Raw genomic sequence first — 25,527 nt, 5'->3', positions numbered from 1 at the left:
CACACCCTTTTGCCAGACTCCTACATGGGATGTCTCAGCTCATTTCTACCAGTCCCTGCACCAAATCCAGTGAGGTTGCCCCTACAGAGACACTCAGATACCTTCCCCTCCAGCTGTGGTGCAGGTTTGACTGACCGACTCACTGTTCTTTTTAAATATTCCACATATTTAAGGCATACTTCTGTGTAGCATTGACTTATTTCTAAAGGTGCTTTGAATATTCAATGTGTGCAGTGTTGCAGTGAGATGCCGGCTGTGAATGTCCCTGTGAATGTTGGTCTCCCTCCACAAACACACTTCCACTTACACTCTCTGCTGCATTTCAATGTGTTCCCCATGTCTCACCTGTCCCTTCCCATTCAGCTCATACACAGATGTTTTCTGGTGCCTGTGCCTGTAGCACCACATGGCCAGGATAACAGCCAGGGTGAGCAAACCAACCACCGTGACAATCGTGGCAATCATGGGGCCCTGCTGGGAACTGGAGCAGTTCTCCCCCCTGCAACTTCCAACTGTCGGCAGCACCTTGGCCTCAGCCCCACCACTGAAGTTCCCCCTTCTGGTGAAATCATCAAACACATCGAGGGCTGAAAAATCTATCAGAGTCTGAGCACTTGCTTCAGGTGTGGCTGGACTGTAGTGAGTCGAAACCCCAGCTACTGCTGTAGGCACTGGGGCTCTGTCTGCAGGGTGCAAACCTTCACTTACTGTTTCTCTGATGTTTGTGAGAGGTAGTGAGGGGTCAGTAATCGGATCAGAGAATTTCCATGACTCTTCAGTGACTCGGCCCGACCATGCGGTTGTGGGGAACTCAGTGTCTCTACTGACACTGATATTTTCAGGTACTAGTGTCTGGCCAACATCCACTTGTTTAACATCTAGGTGAGACATCCCTGTTGGTGCAGTCGTGAGCCGAGTGTGATGATCGGCCAAGGTGCTACTTGGAACACCTGTCCTGATCTCCACATGGTTAGAATGGTCTGTGGTGACAAGAGCTTCCTGCTGTGTTTCCATGGATCCATCAACCTTACCTTCCTCTGCTTCTGATACAACAGGGTAGCCATCCACCCATGATCTGTTTGTCCCAGCTACTGTTTCCTTGCTTATTTTAGTCTCATTCTGCACAATGGATGGTCCAGCGGGCAAGTCTTCATTTTCCCCCGTTCGGTTTCCTTCATCATCTTCAGTCTTCACTGCAATTTGATTTTCGCCTGCAGGGATTAGGACTTTTGACTCCACATCTGCTTTCCTGGTACTGGACTGCTCAATATCCGGGAATTCTGAGGGGAACCAAGGCACTTGCTTCTGGCTGAGTAAAGGGACTGGTGACACAGTTGGTCGCAATGTTCCTCTGCTGCCTTCTCCTATTGAGCCATCAGCTGCCTCGTCTAATCCATCCTCTGGACCTTCCACATCACCTTCTGCAGGGAGGGCTCGGTCTTGCCCTTCAGCAGGGTCCGAAAATGACAGTGAGTCTTCATTGGAGAACTTGTCTTCATAGTCGATGTGCCCTTCAGCTTCATCTGGAAAACAAGCAATCTCATTGGATGAGCTTGCATTGAACATTCAATGGTATACACTTTTGTTTTCATACAGTGTGGAAGGTTACTGATTTACAGGTCTTAGTTTCATAGAAATATCTTTCACATCTGTAATTAATCCTCATCCCATTGGTTACTGAAGTTTGTGTGGGGGTTGGATTACCAAGGAGAGAGTTAATTTGCAGTGTTGGTTCGAGCCTTTCTTCCCGAGATGATCAGGCCAAGCCCCATGTCCCTGGTCAAAGACCAGAACTTCTCCATCCCATACCTCCCACTGTCTCCACTTCACCTTCATCCCAAATATCCCTGAACCTATATCACCAGGCTCCCCTGTACCATCTACAGTCCCTCCATACCCATTCCTCTCGTTACAGGCAACACCACAACTTACTGGAACTGGTGCAGGCAAAGGGGCAGTGAAGGTACTGGGTTGACGCCGGTCACCCTGCCTTCGACTCAGTCCCTGGCCCTCGGGGTTAGAATGAGGTCCAACTAAAGGTAATTAACTCCAGCAAAGTGGTGTCACTGTCTCACTGCTGCTGGTCTGGTGCTCCCTCTCTGGTCAGTCCCCGAAGATCCAGCTGATGCTGGGAGTGGAAGGATCTGAGATAACCAGTAACTGAAGTAAGGCACCCAGTGAAATCAAACAAAGAATGGTGAAAATAATCAACAGGTCAGGCAGCATCTGTGAAGAGAAGCAGGGTTAATGGTTCAGATCAGTGACCTTCCAGCAACCACCAGTGTGGTGATACCCCTTGCCTCACTGATCCACCTTGTCACATTGTGACATCTGGTAATACCCTGTGACGCACCGTGATACACTACAGCACATATGATGACACATGGTGATTCACGATTATGTTCCTTGACACTGTTACACCATGATACATTGTGGCATACTGATACACTGTGACACATGATGTTCCACCATTCAGGACACATTGTGATCCATGATAATACACCATGGCACACTGATACATTGTGCCACGTTAATAAACCATGGCACACTGTGGCAAGTGGCGATATATCATGGCACACTGATGTATTGTGCTACGCAGCTGAATGGGGAGTCAACCCATGGATATTCTTGAGAAAATTACACAACAATACATCACTGGTCAATTTGGATGCTGGTGTCTGAGGATCAGTACATCTCTCACCTATTACGCAGGCTTGGACAAACCCGTACCACTCTCCACAGCTATTACACAACAGGCTGAAGGCATTCTCTCCGCTGGCCATGACATAACCCTGGGCACAGATGTACAGCAATTTATCACCCATTTCAGTCCCAGTGTAGCCCTGCAGTACGATGTTAGGAAAGGAGGGAGGGTCTCCACAGGGTTTACCTGCAGGTACAATAAGAAAATGATTTTACAAAACTAATGAAATATTCACAGGTCAGTTTTATCCCAATCTCAGATTTTTCCCCAGCTGTCTCTGGGAATGTTACCTGTTATGGTACTGCCATGTTTCACTGCAGGTGACTGGTCTGTAACCTATAGTTTAATCAGTGGTTGCAAATCTCAGACATGCTGGAGAGCAACTTGTTCCCTACTGCAATGTACATGTATGTCAGAGATACACTAGGCAGGAAAATTATACATCAACATTATGAATGAATTTACCTCAAATGAAATAATCTGTACAAGGATGTTACATTGTAGGTATGGAACTCACAGCACTGAGAGTTCTTTCTTCCTGTAGTGTGGAAACCAGAACTGTACACAGTATTCTAAGTGTTCTAATTTTGCATCCACTTCTCTCTGTGTCTGAGTGTTTGTCAGGAAATTTATCTTCTCATTTTTTGGCAAGATTTTTGTTCTGCCTCACGTTTTATTTCAAGCAGTAAATCCCTCCCTCAAATGATGTCAACGCCAGTGGAATACAAAACTTCATCTGCAGTGAAATGTTCAACCTCACCGATTTAACTTGATCACAGAATAACCAGCTTTTACTAACTCTGGTTCCCCTGAAACTGATGCTTAAGCAGCAAACACTCAAATCACATTCATTTTGTTAAGTGAGATTTATGAACTGGTACTACCTCAAATACAATCTCACACATGTGTGCTTTGATAGGTCTGCCCATGGAGGGCAGTGTCACAGTCATCAGATTCGTAGCCTCAGGATCACTCCGGGCTGCAGCTGATCTCTGCCACATCTCAGTTTGATGCTCACTGCTAAATCAGGGGAGGTCACCCAGACTCCAAACTGTGAAAGTCAAATTCCTTTACTTCTCCTTTGCTTCACAGCAGCAGGCAGAATGGGAATGGGAATAGGAATTTTCCTTCATTGCAGACTTCCCTGAGATGTCCTAATGGCTTACAGCCAACCAGCTGCCCAAGTACCTTGTGATGGGCCTGGAAGGTTTCTGTGACACCCTTACACAAGGAATGTGCCTCCTGCAGGTATTGATCTTTAACAGTCCATCCAGGAATACTCACCTATCTCCTCACATTGTTTCACCATCTATTACCTCTTGGCAACACTCCCGGTGTCTGGAAGAATGCTGCTTGTACAGCAGAATGCCCCTTCATGAGCTGCAGGGAAAGATGGCACTTGCTGTGTTGCATTGTAAAACTGCCAGAACTTGCAACACATCAACGGAGGCCCCCAACAAAGTGAGTATGAGTGTAGTGTTATACAGCTAAACCTGGAGGTGCAGATGTGAACCTCACATTGGAAATTCTCAGTCTTTGTGTGACCCACAGTCTAACACCCAACAACTGTGCAAACAATTTTCTCTGCCAATATTTCTACCTGGAATTTATTTTCTTTATATTTCTTTTCCATACTGAAAAATTAACACTATGGCTGTTACCTCTGATGAAACATTAGGTGTGAATTTTGTGCAGACTATTCCCTCACTTTAATAAAGCAATGAGCTAAGATATATTCCAACTCATTGGCAACATTTGGCCTTGAGACTTTATCGTGAGATTAATTTCAAACAAGAAGGAAATTCAGAAGTTCAACACAATACCGCACAAAGTTAACCACTTGTTTGGCATCCCATCCACCAGCCTGAACATTTATTCCCTCCACCAGTGCACAGTGCTTGCAACTACTTCAGTTAATCACCTAGGCAACACCAGCAGCACCTATCAAAGCTGTGATCCCTAACACCAGGAAGGACAAGAGCAGCAGGTGTATGAGGACACCCCCACTACTGCTTCCCCTCCAAGATGCACACCATTCTGACTTGGACATATGTCAGTGGGTCTATATCTTGGAGCTCCCTCTAAAAGCACTTGTGGAAGCACCTCCACCAGGAGGACTCCAGCAATTCGAGAAAACAGCTCAACTCCAGCTTCTTAAGGCATGGGTGATGAACTTTGAGCTTATCAGAGATGCCCATGAAAGTAGAAAGTCTCTGAAAATGGATGCGCTCTGAGAATGATTCTCAGCATGCAGGAGTGCAGGGGAAACAAAGCCAGGAATTCACCTGAAATCATGTTCATGATTTGCTTTGCTTCAACTTAAATGTGCCAATGTTCTATTGGTCAATACAGATGCTTGACCCTTTAAGGAGCTGGGTGGCCCCACCGTTGAGAAGTGAATATGATCCAGTTGACCAAATTAATCAGCTAAAGGTCACTTTGGTGAGACAATTGGCTGAAATCTCTGCACAATGGGAAGCAAATCAACCTCTTTGGTTTGCTCCATATTCAATTAAACCTGGACATCTCTGCAACCAGATCCATGGAAACAACCTTTTTTTCCCAAATTCCCATGCCCTGATCCAACAAAATCTATCAATTTCATTTTGAAATCTCCAATGGATTCCCAGCTTCAATTGCCCTTGGGGTAAAGTCCCCCAGGAGTTATCCACCATGTGTGATCATTGCCTTCTGATTTCACCCCCAAACAGCCTGGCTCTAAACTTATCATATACCCACCACTCTCCCCCACACCCCATCCCCCTACACCAGTGTCTCCACCCCAACTCCTCTCAGCATGCCCCCTGGGATGGAACTCCTCAAACTGCTCCCCCATTCAATAAGATTACAGCTGATCTGATCTTGGCCTTGGCTCCACTGTCCTGCTGCTCCTCATGGACTTTGACTCACCTGTGATCTAAAACCTTTCCACCATGGTATTGAATATATTTGGCATTCTGTAGTCTCCCTCCATTTGAACAATATTCTCTGTTCTTTCTACTGTACCTGCCATATCAAATCTTTTAGCATTGAAACACCTTAATTGGATCCAGTCCCCTAACCTGCTCTTCTTATTTAACCCTGAAGCTTCTCAGTCTGTGCTGCTTCTTCTGCAAGTTAATTGTTCCTCCTGAGACCCGAGTCCCAGATCTGCAGAGAGGCTCCATACAACCTCCCATAGCACCGAGCTGAATCCTCATTGGTTTAACTGAGAAGTATCAATAAGTCAAGTTTAAAGTAAAAGTAGGACCTAGTTCATTTTACAAAAATCATTTTAGTTGATAGGATTTATGTCTAGACCTTCTTAACCTTTTCCAATAAATTCTTAACACAGTATCCCAACGGGACACTCGCTCTCAGATTTTGTCTCATTTCTAACCAGTCCAGGGCTCATCAACATTGAGATCTGAGAACACAGACGTTCTATGTCAATCCCAGTACAGCACAAGTGCTGGCACTCGGTCTAGCTCAGAACAACCTGAACTCACTTGTAGTGCTCTCTGTTACCTCTGTCCATCAGAAGAACTTCATTTCAATATAAACACCCTCATCAAAGTAATGTTTTGCAAATCTTTCTATTAAAACAATGATCCAAAACTTCCCCAAAAGGTTTAGGAGTTGTTCCCACATTAAGTGCAGCACTAACCTTGGTCTTTAATGCAGAAGGAATCATATCGACCACCTGAAGAAGCTGGTTCAGTTTTCACATGGATACTTTGGATTTCTTTTTGAACGAAGCCCACGTTACTGCATACAGTCGTCCTGAGTGAAACAGAATGACATTTTCTCAATGACCTGTTACACTTTGGAATGGAAGCTACTCATTAATTTGCATTCTTTTTTTTAATTTTTAAACTGTCTTTAACGGGCTCCATTCAACTTGAACTAATTCCTGACCTTGGGGTTCCTCCCACATCCCAAAGCCATACTGGTGGCCATTGTAAAATATCCCTGGTGTAGGTGGGTGACAACAGAATCAAAGGGAAGGTGAGAAACGTGGGAGAAGTACAGGGAAGCAAGGTGGGAATAGTACTAATGGGATTTCTCCCCTGGGAGCTGGCATGAACCCAATGGGCCAAATGGTCTCCTTCTACTTCCTGGTGAGTACATTAGTAGATTTGGCACCATTCTTTATGAAAGCTCTTTGACCAGAAGCATTGACTCCTCTTGCCACAGATGCTGCCTGAGTGGTTCCAGAGTTTGAAAATCAAAAGAACTGCAGATGCTAGAAGTGTAAAATAAACCAGATAATGCTGGAAACACTCAGCAGGTCAGGCCGCATCTGTGGGAAGAGAAACCGAGTTAATACTTCAGGTTGTCTTTGACCCAAAATGTTCCCACAGCTGTGATATAACCCACTGAGTGTTTCTCGCATTTTCTGATTTTGTTTCTGGAATTTTCTGTTTTTAATCCCAGTTTACACCGTGCATTCTTCACTTGTATTTCTATAGTGAGGCTCCATTGAAGTGTTAAGAATATAAGAACATAAGAAGAGGACTTATGCCCCTCGATCCTGTCCCACCATTCGATATGACCATGGCTGATCTGCCCCAGGCCTCAACTCTTCCTCTGTGCCAGTTCCCCACATCTATTTCCTCTTTAAACACCTCCAGTGGTTTATCCTCCATGATCTTCAGCAGCAGAGAATCCCAGAGATTTATCAGTCTGTGAGGTTTGCACAGGTGGGAGATGAGTCACGGGACTTCCTTTCATGGGGTGGAGGTTCCACGTAACGGAGCAGGACCTTCCATGGATGAACCTGGGAAGTCCCTCACCCCACAGAGGCTGCAAAAAGGTGTGGATCAGTCCTGAGGAGGGTGGAAGTGCTGAAGTCCACTGTTCAAAAATAATTTTGTCACCTTTGGACTTCTCAGGATGTGACAGATATACAAATCACTTTTCCACCTTGTACTGCTCCTGTGCACCGCACAACTACAACCACTCCCCTGCCAGTCCCACTACCACTGGCTGGACCCTCATCTTGACCCTCCAAACACATTATTCTGCACCAACCTCAGCGTGCGCAGTTACCATCCCAGCATCTCCAAGCCCCCGGCGCCACTTGGTGTCAGGTTGAGCTGTTTATACTTTTCATTCCTTGCTGACTCTCTTCAGAAGAAACTATTCAACTATTGAGTCTGACTGGACCTGACACAACTGGCAGAGGTGAAGGGCCATCAGATTGATTCACTGCCACACTCAAACTTTCACTACACAATCCAATTCAAAATCTGGGATTGTTTCCATGGAATGAACAAGCAGCAGTGTTTCTTTTGGCAGAAGGGTTCGTCACCAGAGAACTAAAGTTATTTCCAAAAGAAGCAGAGGCAAGTTGAACAGAAGTAAAATGTGACTGAGATGAGAATCAGTTTGGCTCCTGAGAGCAAAGACACTTCGTCCATTGTGGAAGTCTTCAGAGAAATGAGACTGGCTGATCAGAGATCAGTCAGACTGGACACACTTGTACACGGCCCAGAATCGTTAGTATTCTAACGCATAGATATTGTCAGGTGGCCAGGTAATAACTGAAATGCTCTCAAGAAATAGGGGTTGAGAAAGAAGAGAGCCCTTTAGTCAGCTTCTAGATCTGCTCTCCTAGGGGCTTTCAATGCTTGACAGCAAACAGAAAATGTCGAGACAGTTTTAGAAACTTGAGCAGATCTTTCAGAATATAACAAGTCCCTATTTTGTTTTTCACTAAAGATGGTCAACTGCACACAAACAAAAAGAAATAAAGATTTGTTATTGGCAAGGCTAGATTATTCCCTGTAAGAACACAACCTGTGATACATAATGCAAACTGCAACTATACTCTGCCTTGGAATTGAATCCATTTTATACTGATTCTACTGGTGGGAGAACAAAATTGTATATGTATATGTAATACTATCCTCTGACACTGAGCAGGTTATTAAATCTAAAAATGGGTTCATTTCTCACTACTTAAATAACATTCCTGGACTGAAGACGTAATGATAGACATGTTACAGGAAGAGGTGAGGTGGGGTGAGCATGTTGGTGAGTCACTTTAACAGTCACTGGAGCAATAAAAATGCCAGTGTTATTTTGTGCCTTCCTCAGAACATCTTCAGATGGCATCTAAATACTGATGAGGACATTGACACTTCTCTGATTTTCATTGAACTGTGTTAAGTGTTGACTCACTGAAACACATTGTGCTGAGACTCAATAACATGCAGCTCCTCTCTCCATTTCAGCACTTACTAATCCACAACCAGTGATCAACTTTGTTAATGTGAACAATGAAACTATGTCTCTTCAATTAAACAATCGTGCTCAACTCTGCTTCCTCACCTCAGACAGGAGGTTACAACATTCTATGCATTGTTCATACACTGGAGTAGATCATCCCATGCCGCTTGTGGTACATGAGTGCAACCATCCCATGCACTGGTAATCTGTTAATGCAAGCCCATCCCACATCACTGCTGCTTCATTTGCTGAACAGTTGTGAATAGAACTGAACACTGTGCAATTATCAGTGAACATTCCATTTCTAATCGTGTGATTTTAGAAAGCTCATTGATGAACTGGCTGAAAGCGGTCGGGCCAAGGAGACTGCTCTGGGGAACTCCTGCAGCAGTCTCCTGCAGGTGGGATAAGTGACCTCTGAAACCCACAACCATCTTCTTCTGTGTCAAGTATGACTCCAATCTTTGATGGCCATTGATTTTACTAGGGCTGCTTAATGGCACACTTGTTCAAATGCTGCTTTAAGGGCAGTCACTCTCCACTCAACTCTGGGACTCAGATCTTTGGTCACCATTTGGACCAAGGCTGTGATGAGGTCTGGACATCAGTGAGCAGGTTACTGGTGAGTAGGTGCTGCTTGATAGCACTGTCCATTACACCTTCCATCACTGAAGATGACAGAGTAGACTGATTGTGAATAATTGGGTTTGTTCTGTTTTTTTTGTGAACAGGACATTTCTCTGCAATTTTCCATATTGTTGGATAGATTCCAGTTGTAATCATACAGGGAAAACTTGGGCAGAGCTGCAGCTGGTTCTGGAGGACCTGGGATGTTGTCTTCTCCCAGAACCTTTGCTGTATCCAGTGCTCTCAGCTGTTTGTTGACATCACATAGTGAATGGAATTGGCTGGAGACTGGTTTCTATGATGCTGGGATCTCAGGAGGTAGCCAAGGTCATGAGACACTTGACCTTCAATGAATGTAACATTGGTGATGGATGAACTGAAGCCCCACAGATCCTTGTCCCATTGACTGGATCTGGCCTGGCTGTTTCTCCACTACCAGTCAATCCCCAACCAGCTCTGACTAAAGTTTTGAACCAAAGGTTACTCGGGGTTAGGCTAACTGACCAGAGAGGTTGGGGACTTTACCCAATCTGGTTGGCTGCGATCCAGCCGGTGGTACACTCCATGAACGCACACTCCTCCACAGCTCTCTGCAGCTCTTCAGCCGTGGCTAGACGTGCTCCCTGCTCCATGCACAGGCCCTCAGCTGAAGACATGTTCCATTGTGCATTCCCATCCCTCGGATGGAGCACAAACATTTTCCCTGGAACAAGAGAAATGCAAAGTAATGCCCCATTACACATCCATGGGTGTCCAGAGATTAGTCACCAAACTCCAACCCTCTGCCCAACTCCAACCCTCTGTTCAACCTCAGCCCCTCTGTTCACCTCCAACCCTCTGCCCAACTCCAACCCCAACCCTTCTGTTCATCTTCAACCCTCCTCCCAACTCCAACATCTCAGCCCAGCTCCAACCCTCTGTCCAACCTCAGCCCCTTCTGTTCATCTCCAACCCTCCTCCAGCTCCAATCCTCTTCCTAACCCTTATGTCCAGCTCCAACTCTTTTCCCAACTCCAGCCCTTCTGTTCACCTCCAACCCCTCTTCCTAACTCCAACCCTCTGCCCAACTCTGACCCTTCTGCCCTTTTCCAACCTCTCCATTTAAGTCCCAGCTCTCTCTCTTTGTTCACGTAGCTTTGCCATGGGCTTCCTCTCCATACTATTCTGTTCCATTGCTTTACAAGAACATAAGAAAAAAAGCAGTGATAGGTTAGGTCAAATGATCCCCATTTCTGGTCTTAGTCGGGAACTGGAGTCCTGTGAAGTGACCTGTGTTCCTTTCTGATCTTCAGTCAGGGGGTCACTTTCCCTTTCAGTCAATCTGAGTTAAAATTTCCAAGGAAAGGGAACAAAAAACTAGAGAGCATAGGGGAAGATTTAGTTCAAGTTTAAGTTCAAGTTTATTGTTACAGGCATACATACCCAGGGTATAAATGCCATGAAAATTAGCTTTAAAAGAGAGCTGAGGGGCAACTTCTTTATGCAGAGGATGGTGTGAATATGGAATGAGCTGCCAGAGGAAATGGTTGGGGAAGGTACATTAACAACAGTTAAAAGATACTTGGACAGATACATGGACAGGAAAGGTTTAGAGAGATATGGGCCAAATGCAGGCAAATGGGACTGGCTTAGATGTGCATCTCGGTCAGCATGGACGAGCTGAGGTGAAGGACCTGTTTCCGTGCTGTATGACTCTATGTCCCTACTCTCACATCTCACTCTTTCCGCTAAGTGGGAGAGATTCTGTTTATGAAATGAACCAAGGTGACTTTTAGACGATTGAAGCATATCATTACACAGAAATTACAGCCGAGAAACTATCACGTGGCCCGACTGTTGAGGTGGGTATCCTCCCCAAGCAGTGTTCCAATCCCTCCTGCCGACCCCCACCGTGTTCCTGTGTCATTTTAGCCCCTTTTCTTTGACCACCTCTCTGGCCTGTGCTTAAATCTGCTTTTTAATCAGTGCTGGCAGTGATTCCACACAATCTCACAACCTCACTTGCAATCACACCCTTACATTTTGATTCAGTCTTACAGTTATGGCCCCACAACCAACGGACCAATCGAAATGTAATCATCAAATAATCGTGTTTGCTTTTTATAGTTTTCATTCTACAATAATAGATATTGTCAACGTGTTACCTAATTTTGTGATCCAGAGCCTGTGGGTTCAGTCCTATGGTATATTAGTTCAGAATGTCTGCTGCAACCCCCGCAGCCCTGCGGGGAGGGGAGGGGTGGGGTATACTGTTGGAGAAGCGGCTACACCAAGACCCTGTCTGTTCTCTCAGGCCCGCATAAAGCGACTCCTTGCAGCACTTTACAAATTAGATCAGGCAGCACAACACCAGAACACAGGTGATCGGATCACAGAACGATGATACACATCAGTAACCCTTTGGGGTGTTCTGTGGCCGTGAAAGATGCGGTAAAGTCCTTCTTGTTCACAGGCAAAGCTCATCGCTCGTACTTTTGTTGTGTCTCCGTTAAGCTGCTTTTTTTACATTTAAAGTCCAAAATTAAAATGGTAATATTGCGGCATAGCAAGCAGTTAACAGCACTATATGTTGGCGAGCACATGAAATGGTCTAAAGCAGACTCAGTGGATATGAGTACACCAACAGGTTAGAGATCTCCAAGTTCTTTATGAACTCACTAGCTTTTCCTAACATAAAGAAATACCTGGAACTTAGTACAACAGAAGTAGATTCTGATCAGAAAGATTCGAAAATCAATCCCTACCTTATTCTGAATTGTGACAAAACGCCAGAAGTTTACATTAAAATACAAAGCCGTGTCCACACAATCCGGAAGTAAAGGATTAAGTTATGGGAACAGGGCATCTGTAAACCCTGATAAAGGATGAGCTGAACTTTGTGCTGACTGGATGAAAGGAGTTGACAGGGAAGAGAGAGGGGAATAGAGAGATCAGAAAGGGTGACGTCAGGAAACTCTCCTTAATTCGAGGACAGTGGGATGTGAAACTCCGGGATGGGGGGAATGGGTCAACTGAAAGTTTCAGAGCAGACCGAGGGATTTCTGTTAGGCGAGGACTGGGGTTGGAGTTCAGGGACACCACAGCCCGGGGCCCGCTGAATGACAGAACCGATTTAAGGACGAGAAAGGCGGCGGGGTTCCCAAGGTCTGGATCACATACGTCTTGAGATTTGTATTAAACATCTCCAGGGCTGGAAGGGGAGGAGATGTGAAGGGGACGGTGAAATAGTCCGAGGCGGTCTGTGGGCAGAGAAGCAGAGATTTCTGGTCCAAAATCCTTCGTCGGGTCAGTCCCCAAAACGTTAACTCTGTTTCACCTCACCCCACCCGCCCCCCGCCCCCCCCCCCCCCCCCCCCCAGCCGCCACAGAAGCTGCCCGACCTGATCAGTGTTCCCAGTAGCTGCCCGACCTGATCAGGGTTCACCGTAGTTTCAGTTTTTATTTCAGATTTCCAGCATCTGCAGTCTTGTTTCTATCTCCCGGTTGGATTTTATCCCAGGAATGAATGTTTACGACGATGTTAGGAGATGGGAGAAGCGGCCGTTTCTCTCGGGGGGGGGGGGGGGGGGGGGGGGGGGGGGGGGGGAGGGGGTGTGTGAAAACCACTTTGAATTTCTTCCCGTAGCGGTTGTACCTCGAAAACTGCCCCTGAATGTGGCGCCCGGTTCGCCGACCCCATAAACCTTTCACTCCCGGAGAGGTGACGGGACAGAGGCGGTCAGAACCGTCAAGGCTGAGGGTCGAGAGCCTGCATCCAGGGAGCGCAGAAGACACGGGGTGATGAGAGCGGCCGGGGAGCCGGCGGGGAGAGGAAGCGAAAGATCCCGCGGCGAGTTAACGGGTTCTCGGTACCTGTAGAGCTATAACCCATGTCGCCCACCCCATCCCACGGCCAAGCTCCGACTGCCCAACTACTGAGTACAATGTCAGTTGTCAGAATGCAGAGAGCGACCTTGCTGCTTACAAACCCACCATACCCGGTGAAGGGGCGACTTACCGTGCGCTCGGACCCTGGCGCCACAGGCGAGCAGAAGACAGGCCACCGTGAGCAGGAGCGAGTGCGAGCCTGAAGCCATTTACAGGAGCCCGGCGGGCAGAGAGCAAGCCCCGGTCACACACGGCAGGCGGGCGGCGAGAGACGGAGTGCGGGCGGGGCGGGGAGGCCGCTTTATCCACAGGAGCTGCTGTGAAAACTCGCACCAGCGCGTCAACAAACAGGCAGCGCGGGAGGTGCCGAGGGCAGAGAACCGGCCGGAGCCACGACCCAGCACCCCCGTCTGAGCGAATCAGTCCCATTCCAGGCTCTTTCTTCCCGCGCAGATCTCCCCTTCCCAAATCCTGAAACCTGGAGTTTCCGGGAATGTAATCGACAACTGCATTTATGTAGCACCCCGAGGGGCGCAAGGAGCGAGGAATCTGTCCCTGTAAAGCGAAAACCGGGCCCAACGGTCGAGGGGGTTCGGGTTATTTTGAGCTCGTTGCTTCTGATAAACCGGTACAGACTGCACTCAAGATGATCGATAATCCTTTCATCAGTAATTAACAAAAAGCGGTGTCCTGATATCTCCATCCCATTGAGCTCCCAGTCGCATCGCAACCAAACAGAAATTCACAACCAAAATGAACAAGCAGCGTGTTTGTGAATGTTTACATTTGTGGTTAGAGAGAGTTGAATTGTGCCCGTGCGTGGTGCGACCCTCATCGGCCCCGGGTCTAAACCGGCGGCACACATAACCCACTATTTCTCTCCACCTTAGATATATCTAATGATCCGGGCTCCACCACCCTCGGAGGCAACTTCAGAGACTCACTATCGTTTAAGAGAAAAATAATTCTACACAACTCAGTTTTAAATGACCGGCTCATTATATTGTACCTATGTCCCTTTATTTGTGACTCTCCCACTAGTGGAAACATCTCACCATCTGCCCTGTCGAGTTCCCTTAGGATCCTACATGTTTGAATAAGGTCACCCCTCATGCTCCAAGGAATACCGACCAAACTGTCTGGTCTTTCTTGGTAGGTTTACCCTCTTATCCCAAGAATTACCCTGGTGAATCTCCTTTGGACTGCCCCCAGTGTTACTGTACGTTTTATTATGCAAGGGGACCAAAACTGTGCACAGTATTCCAGGTGAGGCCTCATCAACACCCTGTACAATTACAGCAAAACCTCCCTATTTTTCAACTCCAACCCTTTTGCAATAAAGGACAAAATACTGTTTGCCTTCTTCACTACTTGTTGGGCCTGCCTGCTAACTTTTTGTGATACATACACTAGAACACCTAGATCCCTCTGAACTTCACTCATTTGCAGTCTCTCCATTTAGATAATAATTTGCCTTTTGATTCCTCTTACCAAATGCACAACCTCACACTTCCCCACATTAAACTCCCTTTGCCAGTATTTTGCCCACTCACTCAATCTGTCAATACCCCATGCAGAATCACAGTATCTTCATCACAACATGCCCTTCCACCTATGTGGGTATCATTGGCAAATTTGGAAACCTTACATACTATTCCTTCCTCCAGGTCATTAATGTAAACAGTGAACAACTGCGGGCCAAGAATTGATCCCTGAGGTACTCCACTGGTTACATCTCTCCTGTCTGAAAAGGACCCATTTATTCCAACTCTGTTTTCTAGTTGACAGCCAGTTTTCAATCCATTCTAACACACTTCCTCGAATACCATGGGCTTTTAATTTATGCACGAGTCTCTTCTGTGGCGCCTTGTCAAATGCCTTTTGGAAATCTAAATACACTACATCTACAGGTTTCCCTCTATCAACTCTCCCTGTCATATCCTCAAAGAATTCAAGCACATTTATCAAACATGATTTACCTTTCATAAAACTACATTGACAAGGTTTGACTATATTCAGCTTCCCTAAATGATTAGTTATTTCCTCTTTGATTACTGGCTCTAACATCTTGCCAACAATGGCTGTTAAACTAACTGGCCTATAGTTCCCTGCCTTCTGGCTTCTTCCCTCATTGAACAAGTGAGTCATGTTGGCTGTTTTCCAATTTTCTGGCACCCTGCCTGAACTTAGCGAGTTCTGAACATTTTCAACCAATAGGTCCACTATATCCGAAGCCACTTCCTTTTAAACCCTTTCATGCAAACCACTGGGTCCCAGTAATTAGTCCACCTGTAGCCTCGTGAGTTTCTCTAATACTTTACCCCATGTCATTGGGATTTTTTACAACTTCCTCCCCATTATTTGAAATTAGCCCATCTGTTATCTCAGGGATATCGAAGGCTGATGCAATAAAGTGATTTAACATATCTGCCATTTCATTGTTTCCTTTATAAAATTCACCAGCCTCATTTCCTAAAGGTCCCACACTCATGTTAGGCACCCTCTTCCTATTTATGGATCCAATTTAATTCTTACCATCTGTTTTGATATCACATGCATGTTTGCTCTCAAAATCAATTTTCTCCTTTCCTGTGAACTTTTTTGTCTGTTGCTGCTGGATCCTAAAAATTTCCCAGTCCTCTGGCCCACCACCTGGGGAGAAGGGGAAATTGTTAGTAACAAATTTATTAGAGTTTTTTGAGAAAGTCTCGATCAGAGTGGATAGAGGGGAATTAATAAATATATCAGTTTTGACTTCCTGAGGACATTTGACTAGGTGATTCACAAAAAGTTAATTCACAAGATAAGAGTCAATTATGTTGAAAGTAATATATTGGCTAAAAGGCAAAAGCAGTGAATATGGATAAGGGGACCATCAAAAACAGTGGAAGCAGGTTTTGGGAATGAGGTATCAGGCACAGAGAATCAGATACAATGCATTAGGTATAGAATACCAAGTATAGGGTATACAAGTACAGATCAACAGGATATAGGATATAAGCTAATCTGTATGCTGATACGGGTCATCAGGGACAGAGTATTAAGTACAGGTTTTCAAGTACAGGGTGTCAAGGATACGGTCTCAGGTACAGAATATCATGGACAGGGTATCAAGGGCAAGGTAATAGCTTTAGCATCAGCGACAGGGTATGAGCTTTGGCATCAGAGACAGGGTATCAGACTCCAGGTATCAGAGACAAGGTTATCAGGGACAGGGGATCAGGGATAGGTACTATCATTTGTTAACTATTATTGTGAACAATTTGGGATGCTTCAGTATACAAAGAATGTTGAAGTGTTGGAGACCATGTGGCATTCATTCATGAGGATACTCACTTTGGGTCAACAAATTTAAGAGGAGATATTGGAACTGGTTCTATTCCCACAGAAAGTACTTTAAAAAAGGTGCTTCAGTGATGGAGAATGGTCATTCCCTCTGGCTGGGATATTAATGTCAGGGAGCCTTGAATATAAAATTCTTACCTGAGTGGTGGTGGGGTGGGGTGGGGTGGGGGAGGGGAGGGGTGGGGAGGGTGATTAGCAAAGAATTCTGCACACTCAGGAATATTGGTGCACAGAGTTTATTAAGAAAGAGTGGTTGAGGCAGAGCCTGTTGTATCTGTAGCAGGAAAATAGGATTAATACAATATAGATATAAGGCTATGAGGAGAGTGCTGGGCAGTGGGAGAGCTTGTGACTGTATCAGCTTATGCAGTGATCTAATTCTGGAGCTATACTAAAGGTTTCCACAATGAACTGTGAAAATTTTCCCATCCACATGTGCCACTGTTATTCTGACCACACCGAATGGGCTGATGACTTTACTGATAGAATATTTCTGCTGAAGTAAACATTGCCACGGTGTATTTGACCACTGATATGATGGAAGCCTTCTCTCTGCACCTATCTGCTGGATGACTTCTACATGAAGTCATGCTTTGTTCTGATAACACTTGCTTCAGTTCCTCCTTGTGTTGCTATGAGGCGACTTGCTGTGCTGAGATCATTTAGTTACCCCACTCTTCATTTCCAAACCCAGCACCCTCTCAAACAGTCTTTACCCTTGTGGAAATGAAGTCATGTGCAAAATTTAAATTATTGATATGGACCAATTGACATTGAGCCCCTGAACTAAATTTGAAGATTTCATGAATTATGATTTGAACAATGAACCCCAAAATGAAGATGCCAGTGGTCATTGCCTCTTCTCAGTTCTCCTCAAGCAGCCCCTCAGGATCAAGGATGACTCGCTTCCACACTAGTTTTGTGGGTTTTGAGGTGGCTGATAGGATTGATGTGGAAAGTGTGAACTCTGTCACAGAAAGATCGGAAGTGACTGACAGGGCAGCCAGGTGGGTAGTAGGGTCTCTGTGTACACTCAGGGCATAGCCTTAAGGTACGATGCCATGTGCCTGTGATGCTACTGCAAGTAAGGTTTTCATTGCACCTGTGCATAAAGGTACTTGTGTATATGACAATAAACTCAACTTTGACCATCTCAAATGCCCATTCTCCATATTGGGCAGACATGGACTAGAGACTCACAGATGTCAGCAGGATTTTGGGTTTCTTTACAGAGTCTATATCCACATCCCTGAATCTCTTCTTCCGTCCACCTGATAATCTCTTCCCACGACAGAGTTTGGAATCAACAAAAATTTGTTTTCGGATATATGAGCACTATGGCTGGTCCATGGAACTGACTGATTAAATCTCGGGCCTCAGTTCCGTGATGTTGGCCTGGGAGAGAACACTGTCATTGGTCACTTGTCCTTCTAGTCCTTTTAAAATATATTGTGGAGAAGACTGCTTTTATTGTTCCAGTGCCATGAGGTGCCTGCTGTAGACGGTCCAGGTCTCAGAAGCATACATGAGGCAGGAAACACTGGAAGACCATAAGCTTTATGCCAGGTCTCTTGATCTTCAAATGCTCTTTTCCTCAATTGATGAAAAGCTACGGTGATGAATCAAAAGCAGTGGTTACTTTAACATCAATGTTTGCAGTCAACACATTACTGACCAACTGCCCAATGTTGTGAGCATGAAGAAGTTACTTTGAGAATTTCATTGGAGCTAAACAAAAAATTCCAGTGGCATTCACAAGGATCAGTCAATACTCCCAATGGTGGTCTGTTGTTTTCAATTAATTTTTGGGATCTGGTGTTTCTGGCAAAAGCAGTATTTATTGCCTGTCCTTCAGTCCTTGAGAATGTGGTGGCGTGTGGTCTTGTTGAACTGCTGTTGTCCTGGTGAAGATGCTCCCACGGTGCTGTTGAGGAGGGGGTTCCAGGATAGCAATAGTGCAGGAATGGTGATATATTTCCAAGTCTAGATGGTCTGCAACTTGAGGGGAACCCGCAGATGGTGGGGTTCCCATCTGCCTGCTGCCTTTACCCTTGCTTGGGGTAGAAGTGGCAGATTTGGGAGGTCCTACTGGAGCAGCCTGGACAAGTAACTACTGGCCATTTTGTAGGTCCCCAAACATAGGGGTGATGGGTGAATGGGACCTGGTGTGTATTAGGACATGAAGAAGGGTTTTGGGTGGTCTCAAGTCTACAGGGGGTAGAAAGAGAAATCAGAAAGAGAAGTGCAAGGTATGGGTTTTAGCAGCAGATAATGTGAGGTAGGGTTTAGTTAAACAGCATTATACAAATGGAAATGTGATCTTGTGATGAAGTGGCTATGTGGAGCAAAACTCACCTCAGGACCAAATGCAATAGGTTATGGAGAGACTGGTTCAGTTTCAGTCAGACACTAGAGATCGGATGGGGTTTGTCACAGGGTCCAAACCTGAAGCTTCTTTCTTCCCTATACCTAGTTTGAGAAATTTCTGCTCATTCATTACTGGATATCAGACAAGCATTCTGACTGATTGGGAAGTAATTATGTGGAGGTGGATGGAGCTAGTGTTCATCCACAAACAGGGCAGAACCGAGGAAACAGGACTGTGTCCAATCCTAACCTTTGGCACTGTCAGTGTGGAGTTTGCAGGTTCTTTCTGTGACTGTTCGAGTTTCCTCAAAATGCTGCAATTTCACATCCCAGGGGCATGCTGATTGCTTAATTGGCTGCTGTAAATTGCCACTAATGTCGGTGGGTGGTGGAGAAATCTGGGCTGTGTTGATCCCATGAGACAAAACATGTTGCAGGGAAGTAAGTCAATGAATGCAACTGTTGGGATAGACTTGATGGACCAAATAGCCTCCTTCTATGTCGGAAGAGAACATAAGATGAGAAAGAGAGGGCAAGGATAGACCGTTGATGGGCATCATAGGTGGACATGACACCATTTCACGTTCATTTCTTACTAAGGACGGAAAGGTGAGATTGGAACTAGAGTGATGGGGGACAGTGCTAGCTGTTAGGGGAGAGAGGAGACGTACGGACGAGTGGAGGCAGATGGGGAGGGTAAGAATCAGTGACTACTTTGATCAGCTGCTCTCTGTTGTCGGTAGGGAGGGTGGAGGAGTCGGCGGGGGCAGTTTAATGAATGGTTTGCAGTGGAGAAAGTTAATGAAGCTGCCGCACTGGGTGTTTTTGTAGATGAGCAGATTGCAGTGGTCTTTACGATGCCGCATGCTCCGCTGGAAAATGATGAACCTTTCTCTGTTGCCCTGTGTGCTGGAGGCACTGAGGGTTAGTCACCGCTGGTTTGGCAATGCAAGGGGCAGAAACAGACTGAACGTGAAGAGTGTGACCAATGAACGATGGATTGCGGAAACACTCAGCGGGTCAGGTAGCATCTACGGAGAGAGAAACGGGGTTATGGCTCGGGTCGAACTTTTCACCAAAAACCTCTAGTGTGCTCGGTGACCGGGAATATGAGCGCCGGGTTAGACTGTAGTGGTTCAGTGTTCCCGTGTGCAGCCTCTTCACAGCCTCGTCGCCCACTGGGTCACGGGGCAGCCGCCTGTCGCCTGCTGTACCGGGGCAGCGACATTGCTGTCTCAGAGCTTCGTCGAACCATCGAGACGTTTCACCGGTGGGAAAATGTGCGAGGGATCATGGCTGTCAATCCCAAAGTCCGAAATGTTTCCCTCTCTTCAAATTCTGGGTTGAGTTAACATGGGGTCATTGCGTTTGGATAGAACGGCCAGCCTCATACAGAGTGAAGCTCACAGCTGCTGCTGCAGTGGGTTCCACCATGCGAGAGTTTCTCGGGGTGATTCCGAAATACGGCTGCTCCTCGGCCCTCGGCCTGTGGGGAGGATCTGGAGTTAATGATAGAGAGCCGGACTGAGGAAAGCATTGTGCCCATATTAAACACTGCGGCGCGTTCTTGCCACCAATCCTGGGACTTGGTTGCAGCTTTAGCAGGAGACACAATCAGACCGCTCCGGTGCCGGGTCCGGCGGTCAATCAAACCTTTAAGTGAAGAATAGGCTCGGATGGGTTGTCTAAGTCAGACTTCCGTGAGAGATCGCGCCAGGAAATAACGAATAAACCCGGTGTTCCATCTCTCCTGACGAACTTCTGTTGCCGCAGTCCGGCCAGAGGCGGGATCCACACTCGCATTCAAACAATGCGTTCACTTCAGCCTGTGCCCCCGCCCTGCGTGAATGAACCCAGCGCGGGCGAGAGGAAGTTCGGTGGCTGGGAGCCTGGTGCCTGTGGATAAGAGTAACATTTCCATCAATCTGCCTCTGTTCTTAAATTTACGTTGCAATAAATGAATAAATAAACCTCATCCTAGAACATTCATAAAATATTAGCTCAATTAAACTGGCGATTGGACATACAGGATTGTCAAACGAAACTCCTTCGATTTGCCGAGACACAAATCAAAGGACAACACAGTCTCTCATTTGGTTTCTCTCTCCCCGCATTTCTTCAAAAAGCCTCATCTCGTCCTAAAGTTGTTCCTATCTTTATTTTCATAAAAATTCAGAAGTTCCTCCAGCGAAACCCTCCACATAATTCGGGTTATTCTCAGAGGACGGGGTCAGTCCCCAAGGACGGCGGGAACTCCCGCAGTCACAACCGAACCGTTGGATGCCGGGGAAGATGCCTCAAAGTACAATCGTGCCAACAGTTAAGGTTGCCTTCACTTGTCCCCTTCCTTTCTGAAGAAGCTCAACACCCGAAGCTAGAGTAGACCATTCGGCCCCTCTTGTCTGCCCGCTATTCATATGATTCTCATACTTCGTTACCACATCGCACGCTGTTCAGTCCACTGAGTCTGTGCTGCTCTCGGAACAACCTCATCCCCACCCCCACCCCCACCCCCATAACCCACACTCGCTGTCATGCCCATATCACCCCTTTACTCTATGACCACCCATCGACATGAGGGACAATTTACAGCGAGCTGTTAACCTACCAACCAGAACATCGTGGGAAACCCACGGTGCCGTCTTGTGAGGAATGTGCGCTGTGAGTTCTTCCTCATCTGGAGGTGGAGGGCAGATTGGGGACCGAGGATGAGTGGGAGATGACAGGGGGCTATTGGTGAGAGGTGGGGGGGGGGGGGAGATGGGGGAGGGGAGATCGGCAGGGATAATGGGGGGAAGATGGGAGGCGTGAGGAGAGGAGATGGGGAGGAGGAAATGGTGAGGGCAGTGGGGAGATGAGGAGGGGAGATGGGGTAGAGACGGGGAGATGAGGACGGGGGATGGGGAGGGGGAAATAGAAGGAATGGGAAAGGAGATGGGAAGGGAGAGATGGGTGACTCGGTGTTGTTGGTGTCCAATTACAATTAGTAAACATATCCTGCCATCTAGTGGCGTCAGCCTGGCCCAGGTGCCGTACAGATGCGAACACACGAACACATGGGAAGGAGTAGGCTACTCGATCCTTCGAACCTGCTCCGCTGATAACGGGCGAATTGCACCATATCGCCCCCAACCTACAGCAAGTGACGGAATTCTCAGACGGGGTTCTTGTTCAGACAGCTGTTCTATCGCTCTCTTTGTCACATCTGCTCGATAGCAGCTTTCAGCGAGAAGGGCAGATTTAAAGGATTTAGAGAATATTCAAAGGCTAGTTTCACTTGGTCGGTATAAAATGTTTTTATTGGGACATATGATCACGTATATTAATCAGACGGATCCCAATCATGTTTCAGTGTTATTGGGTGACTGAAGTTTAACTGATGGATATAACTGCTTCCACTATTTTCCTTCACTCACAGCTTGGGATTCAGGTGTTGTTGTCGAGGCCAGTGTTTATTGCCCATCCCTACTACCCTTGAGAAGGTGGGGATGAGCTGTGCTCTTCACCTGCTGCAGTCCTTCTGGTGAAGGTGCTCACGGTGCTGTGAGGGTGTTCCAGCATTTCGACCCAGTGACGATTAACGAGCGGTAATATATATTCCAGATCTGGACATTACATAGCTGGGAGCACAACCTTCGTGGGTTGGTGTTCTTTTGTGCTTCCTGCCTCTTTCATGTGCAGCGGTATAGATCACAGAGTTAGAAGGTTCTGTAGGATTGGCCTAGCTGGGTGCATTTTGTAGATTTCTGCACCACAGTGAGTCTTTGGAGCGACTGAAAGTTTAGGGTGGTTGATAGGTTGCAGTCAAGTGGACTGCTTTGTCTTGGATATTGAGAATTGTTGAAGCTGCACTCAACCAGGCAGGTGAAGAGTATTCCAGCACACGTGTGTGCCTGAAGACCTATTTCTGTTCTATATGACTCTATGATACACTTCTGAAATGTGCCTTGCAGATATTTGAAATGCTTTGGGGTGTCAGGCGGTGAGTAGGACACCCAGCCTCTCACCTGCTGGTATAACCACGGTATTCTGTAGGTGGTCCAGTTTAGTATCTGGTCAATGGTGAGCCCCCAGGATGTGAATGTTGTAGGTCTCAGCGAAGGTAAAGCCATCGAATGTCAATTTTAGGTGATTAGAACTTCTCTTGTTAGGTATGGACATTACCCGGCGGTTTTGTGGCCAAATATTACCTGCCACTTACCATCCCGTGCCTGAATGTTGTCTAGATCTTGCCGCATGCAGGCATGGGCTGCTTCATCAGCTGAGGACTGACAAGTCAATGTGCAACCAATGACTTCTGACAACCATAACCACCTTCCATTGTGCGAGGTGTGACTGCAACCATTGGAGTATTTCCCCCGATTTCAGCTTCACCAGGGTTCCTTGATGCCTACATTTGGCCAAGTGTTAGGTAGATTGTTCCAAAACTGTGACAATGAAGGGATTGTAATTTATTTACAAGTCAAGGCAGTCATTCTCATCTCGTTTCAAGAACTCAGCTGTTACCCCGTGATTCTGAGTGCATTGATTCAGAAATAATTCTGGTCCACCCCACTTAAAAAAAACACAGGATGCTGGGAGTACGGGAGGTGAGACAGCATCTGTGCAGAGAAATAGAGTTACCGTTTCAGACCCTTTCTTCAGCCCACTTGAACTCCGATCACTAACTAAGCTCTAGTAAGGCTTCTCGTGGATTTCACCAAGGAAAATGGGAATCAGGTTTTGTAGACATTCTTATCCTCCCAATTTCAAGCGGTGTTTAGAGTCGAGCTCATCCCCTGATGAATTAGCTCAATAAGCTGACTGGTGGTGCCAATTTTTGCCAATAAATTAATCTGTGCCTTTTGACAGTTTTGAATCAAGAAGGTCACCATTGAGCAGAAACTGACCGGCACAAACATACTGTAACTGGTCAGAGTTCGGGCATCCCAGGCTCATGCTCACTTTGCTAACTCCCTAAAAACGTTTCAGTTTTATAGGCGAGACAACAATGAAATTCTGCCCAGTTGTCAGGATGAAAGCAGCTCCAACAATACACAAGAATCTCAGCACCAACTAGGGCAAATGAGCACGCAACCTAGCATCGTGAACACGGGCGCTCCATAGAGTCATGGAAACAGGCCCTTCGGCCCAACTACTGATGCCCTCTAGCTGCGGTGTCTGTCGTCTACAATGCATCCAGCAGCATCTTGACCAACAGCTCATTCCAAATCCTATCACTTTGATGGGCAAATTCAGCAGGAGCGAGGTTTCCCTATTCCCTGACTGTCACCAACTCAATAACATTTAGAGATAAACAGTAACCGTTGGTCTCGTTAACAGCACCTTCATTCCACATTTGAGCGTAATAATGAGTGTGCAGCTCGGTATTTCTGAAGGGCACAATCGCCACTATGAATAGAGTAATTTCTGGTTAACACACGTCGCAGACTCCAGTGCCTGTCTACTGAAGGTCCCCAACCTGAAATAGTCTGACCCCAAACGTTGACTCTGAGTTTTTGCCGCTGAGTTTTTGCCAGCCTGCGCAGTTTTTCCAGCATTTTGTTTTTGATTTAAAAAAGGAGCTTCCCAGTTTCCGCCATCTCTCCACCGATAGTGAACAGTTCAAGGCTATGCATTTTATTGACTTTTACTGAAGGAGAAGTAAAGCAAACAAAAAAGTCACGAACAGCGATCCTGGTAAATGAACCCAAGGAAAGTTTATCAGAGGGAAAGCACAAAATATACGACACTTTAACATCTCAAGATGCCCCCAGGCACTTCGCAGGAGTGGTCTCAAATTCAGTCGGACAGCTGACCAAGGTCGTAGCTGGAAAGGAGGGGGCAGTGGGGGGGGGGGGGTGGTGGTGGAGAGGTTTAAGAGGACAGTGTGGTGGGAATGGAGCTCCAGCGGCAGGGTCCACACAGCTGAGGCTCAGCCACCAATGAGGAGAGAGGAAATTTTGGTACAATCACTTCAACCGGCTTTGGTCGATTGAACCATTTGGGGGGAAAGAGCACTACTTGGCGTTAAATCGTCGCGTCGAGTAATTCACAAGAGGGAACAAGGGACCCCGTGGTTTTATTGGAAGAACCAAGGAAGTTCTCTCACAGAATAATCGCCAACTAAGTCATCTCGTCCTTTCTCTGAAACCGTTAACCTGCTTTTCAGTAAATAATCTGCTGGAGCAACTCAGCGGGTCGAGCAGCATCTGTGGGGAGAAAAGAACTGTCGACGTCTCGGGTCGAAACTCTGCATCAGGACATCAAGGTACGACCTGCTTATCAGCAGCGTTTGGACCTGAAAAGGAACTCGCTCTCCGTGTAGAGGTATTTCAGCCAATCCCAATCGGTTGAAAGCCGGCACGTCTGGTGAAGCCGGCGTGCGGAGAAGAAACCCGCGTCATTTCCCCGAACGAGTCATT

General features: G+C 46.5%; 1 protein-coding gene across 2 annotated transcripts; it reads right to left on the bottom strand.

The window, feature by feature from the left end:
• Window positions 1–17: 17 nt before the first annotated feature.
• On the bottom strand, window positions 18–13,992 carry susd5 (sushi domain containing 5). Of its 2 annotated transcripts, none has more exons than XM_052023533.1 (5): window positions 13,542–13,992; window positions 10,070–10,247; window positions 6,351–6,466; window positions 2,702–2,890; window positions 18–1,523 (listed from the first exon to the last, which is right to left on the bottom strand). In XM_052023533.1, the coding sequence occupies exons 1-5, from the start codon at window positions 13,618–13,620 to the stop codon at window positions 304–306; spliced, it is 1,782 nt and encodes a 593-aa protein (XP_051879493.1). In that variant the 5' UTR covers window positions 13,621–13,992; the 3' UTR covers window positions 18–303. The 2 variants fall into 2 exon arrangements, with proteins under 2 accessions (XP_051879493.1, XP_051879494.1); XM_052023534.1 differs by lacking the exon at window positions 13,542–13,992 and adding an exon at window positions 12,289–12,718.
• Window positions 13,993–25,527: the final 11,535 nt, after the last annotated feature.

Source organism: Pristis pectinata, chromosome 9, assembly GCF_009764475.1.
Source record: "Pristis pectinata isolate sPriPec2 chromosome 9, sPriPec2.1.pri, whole genome shotgun sequence".
In the NCBI taxonomy this organism is placed as follows: Eukaryota; Metazoa; Chordata; class Chondrichthyes; order Rhinopristiformes; family Pristidae; genus Pristis; species Pristis pectinata.
This window is presented reverse-complemented; position numbering and strand designations above follow the sequence as displayed.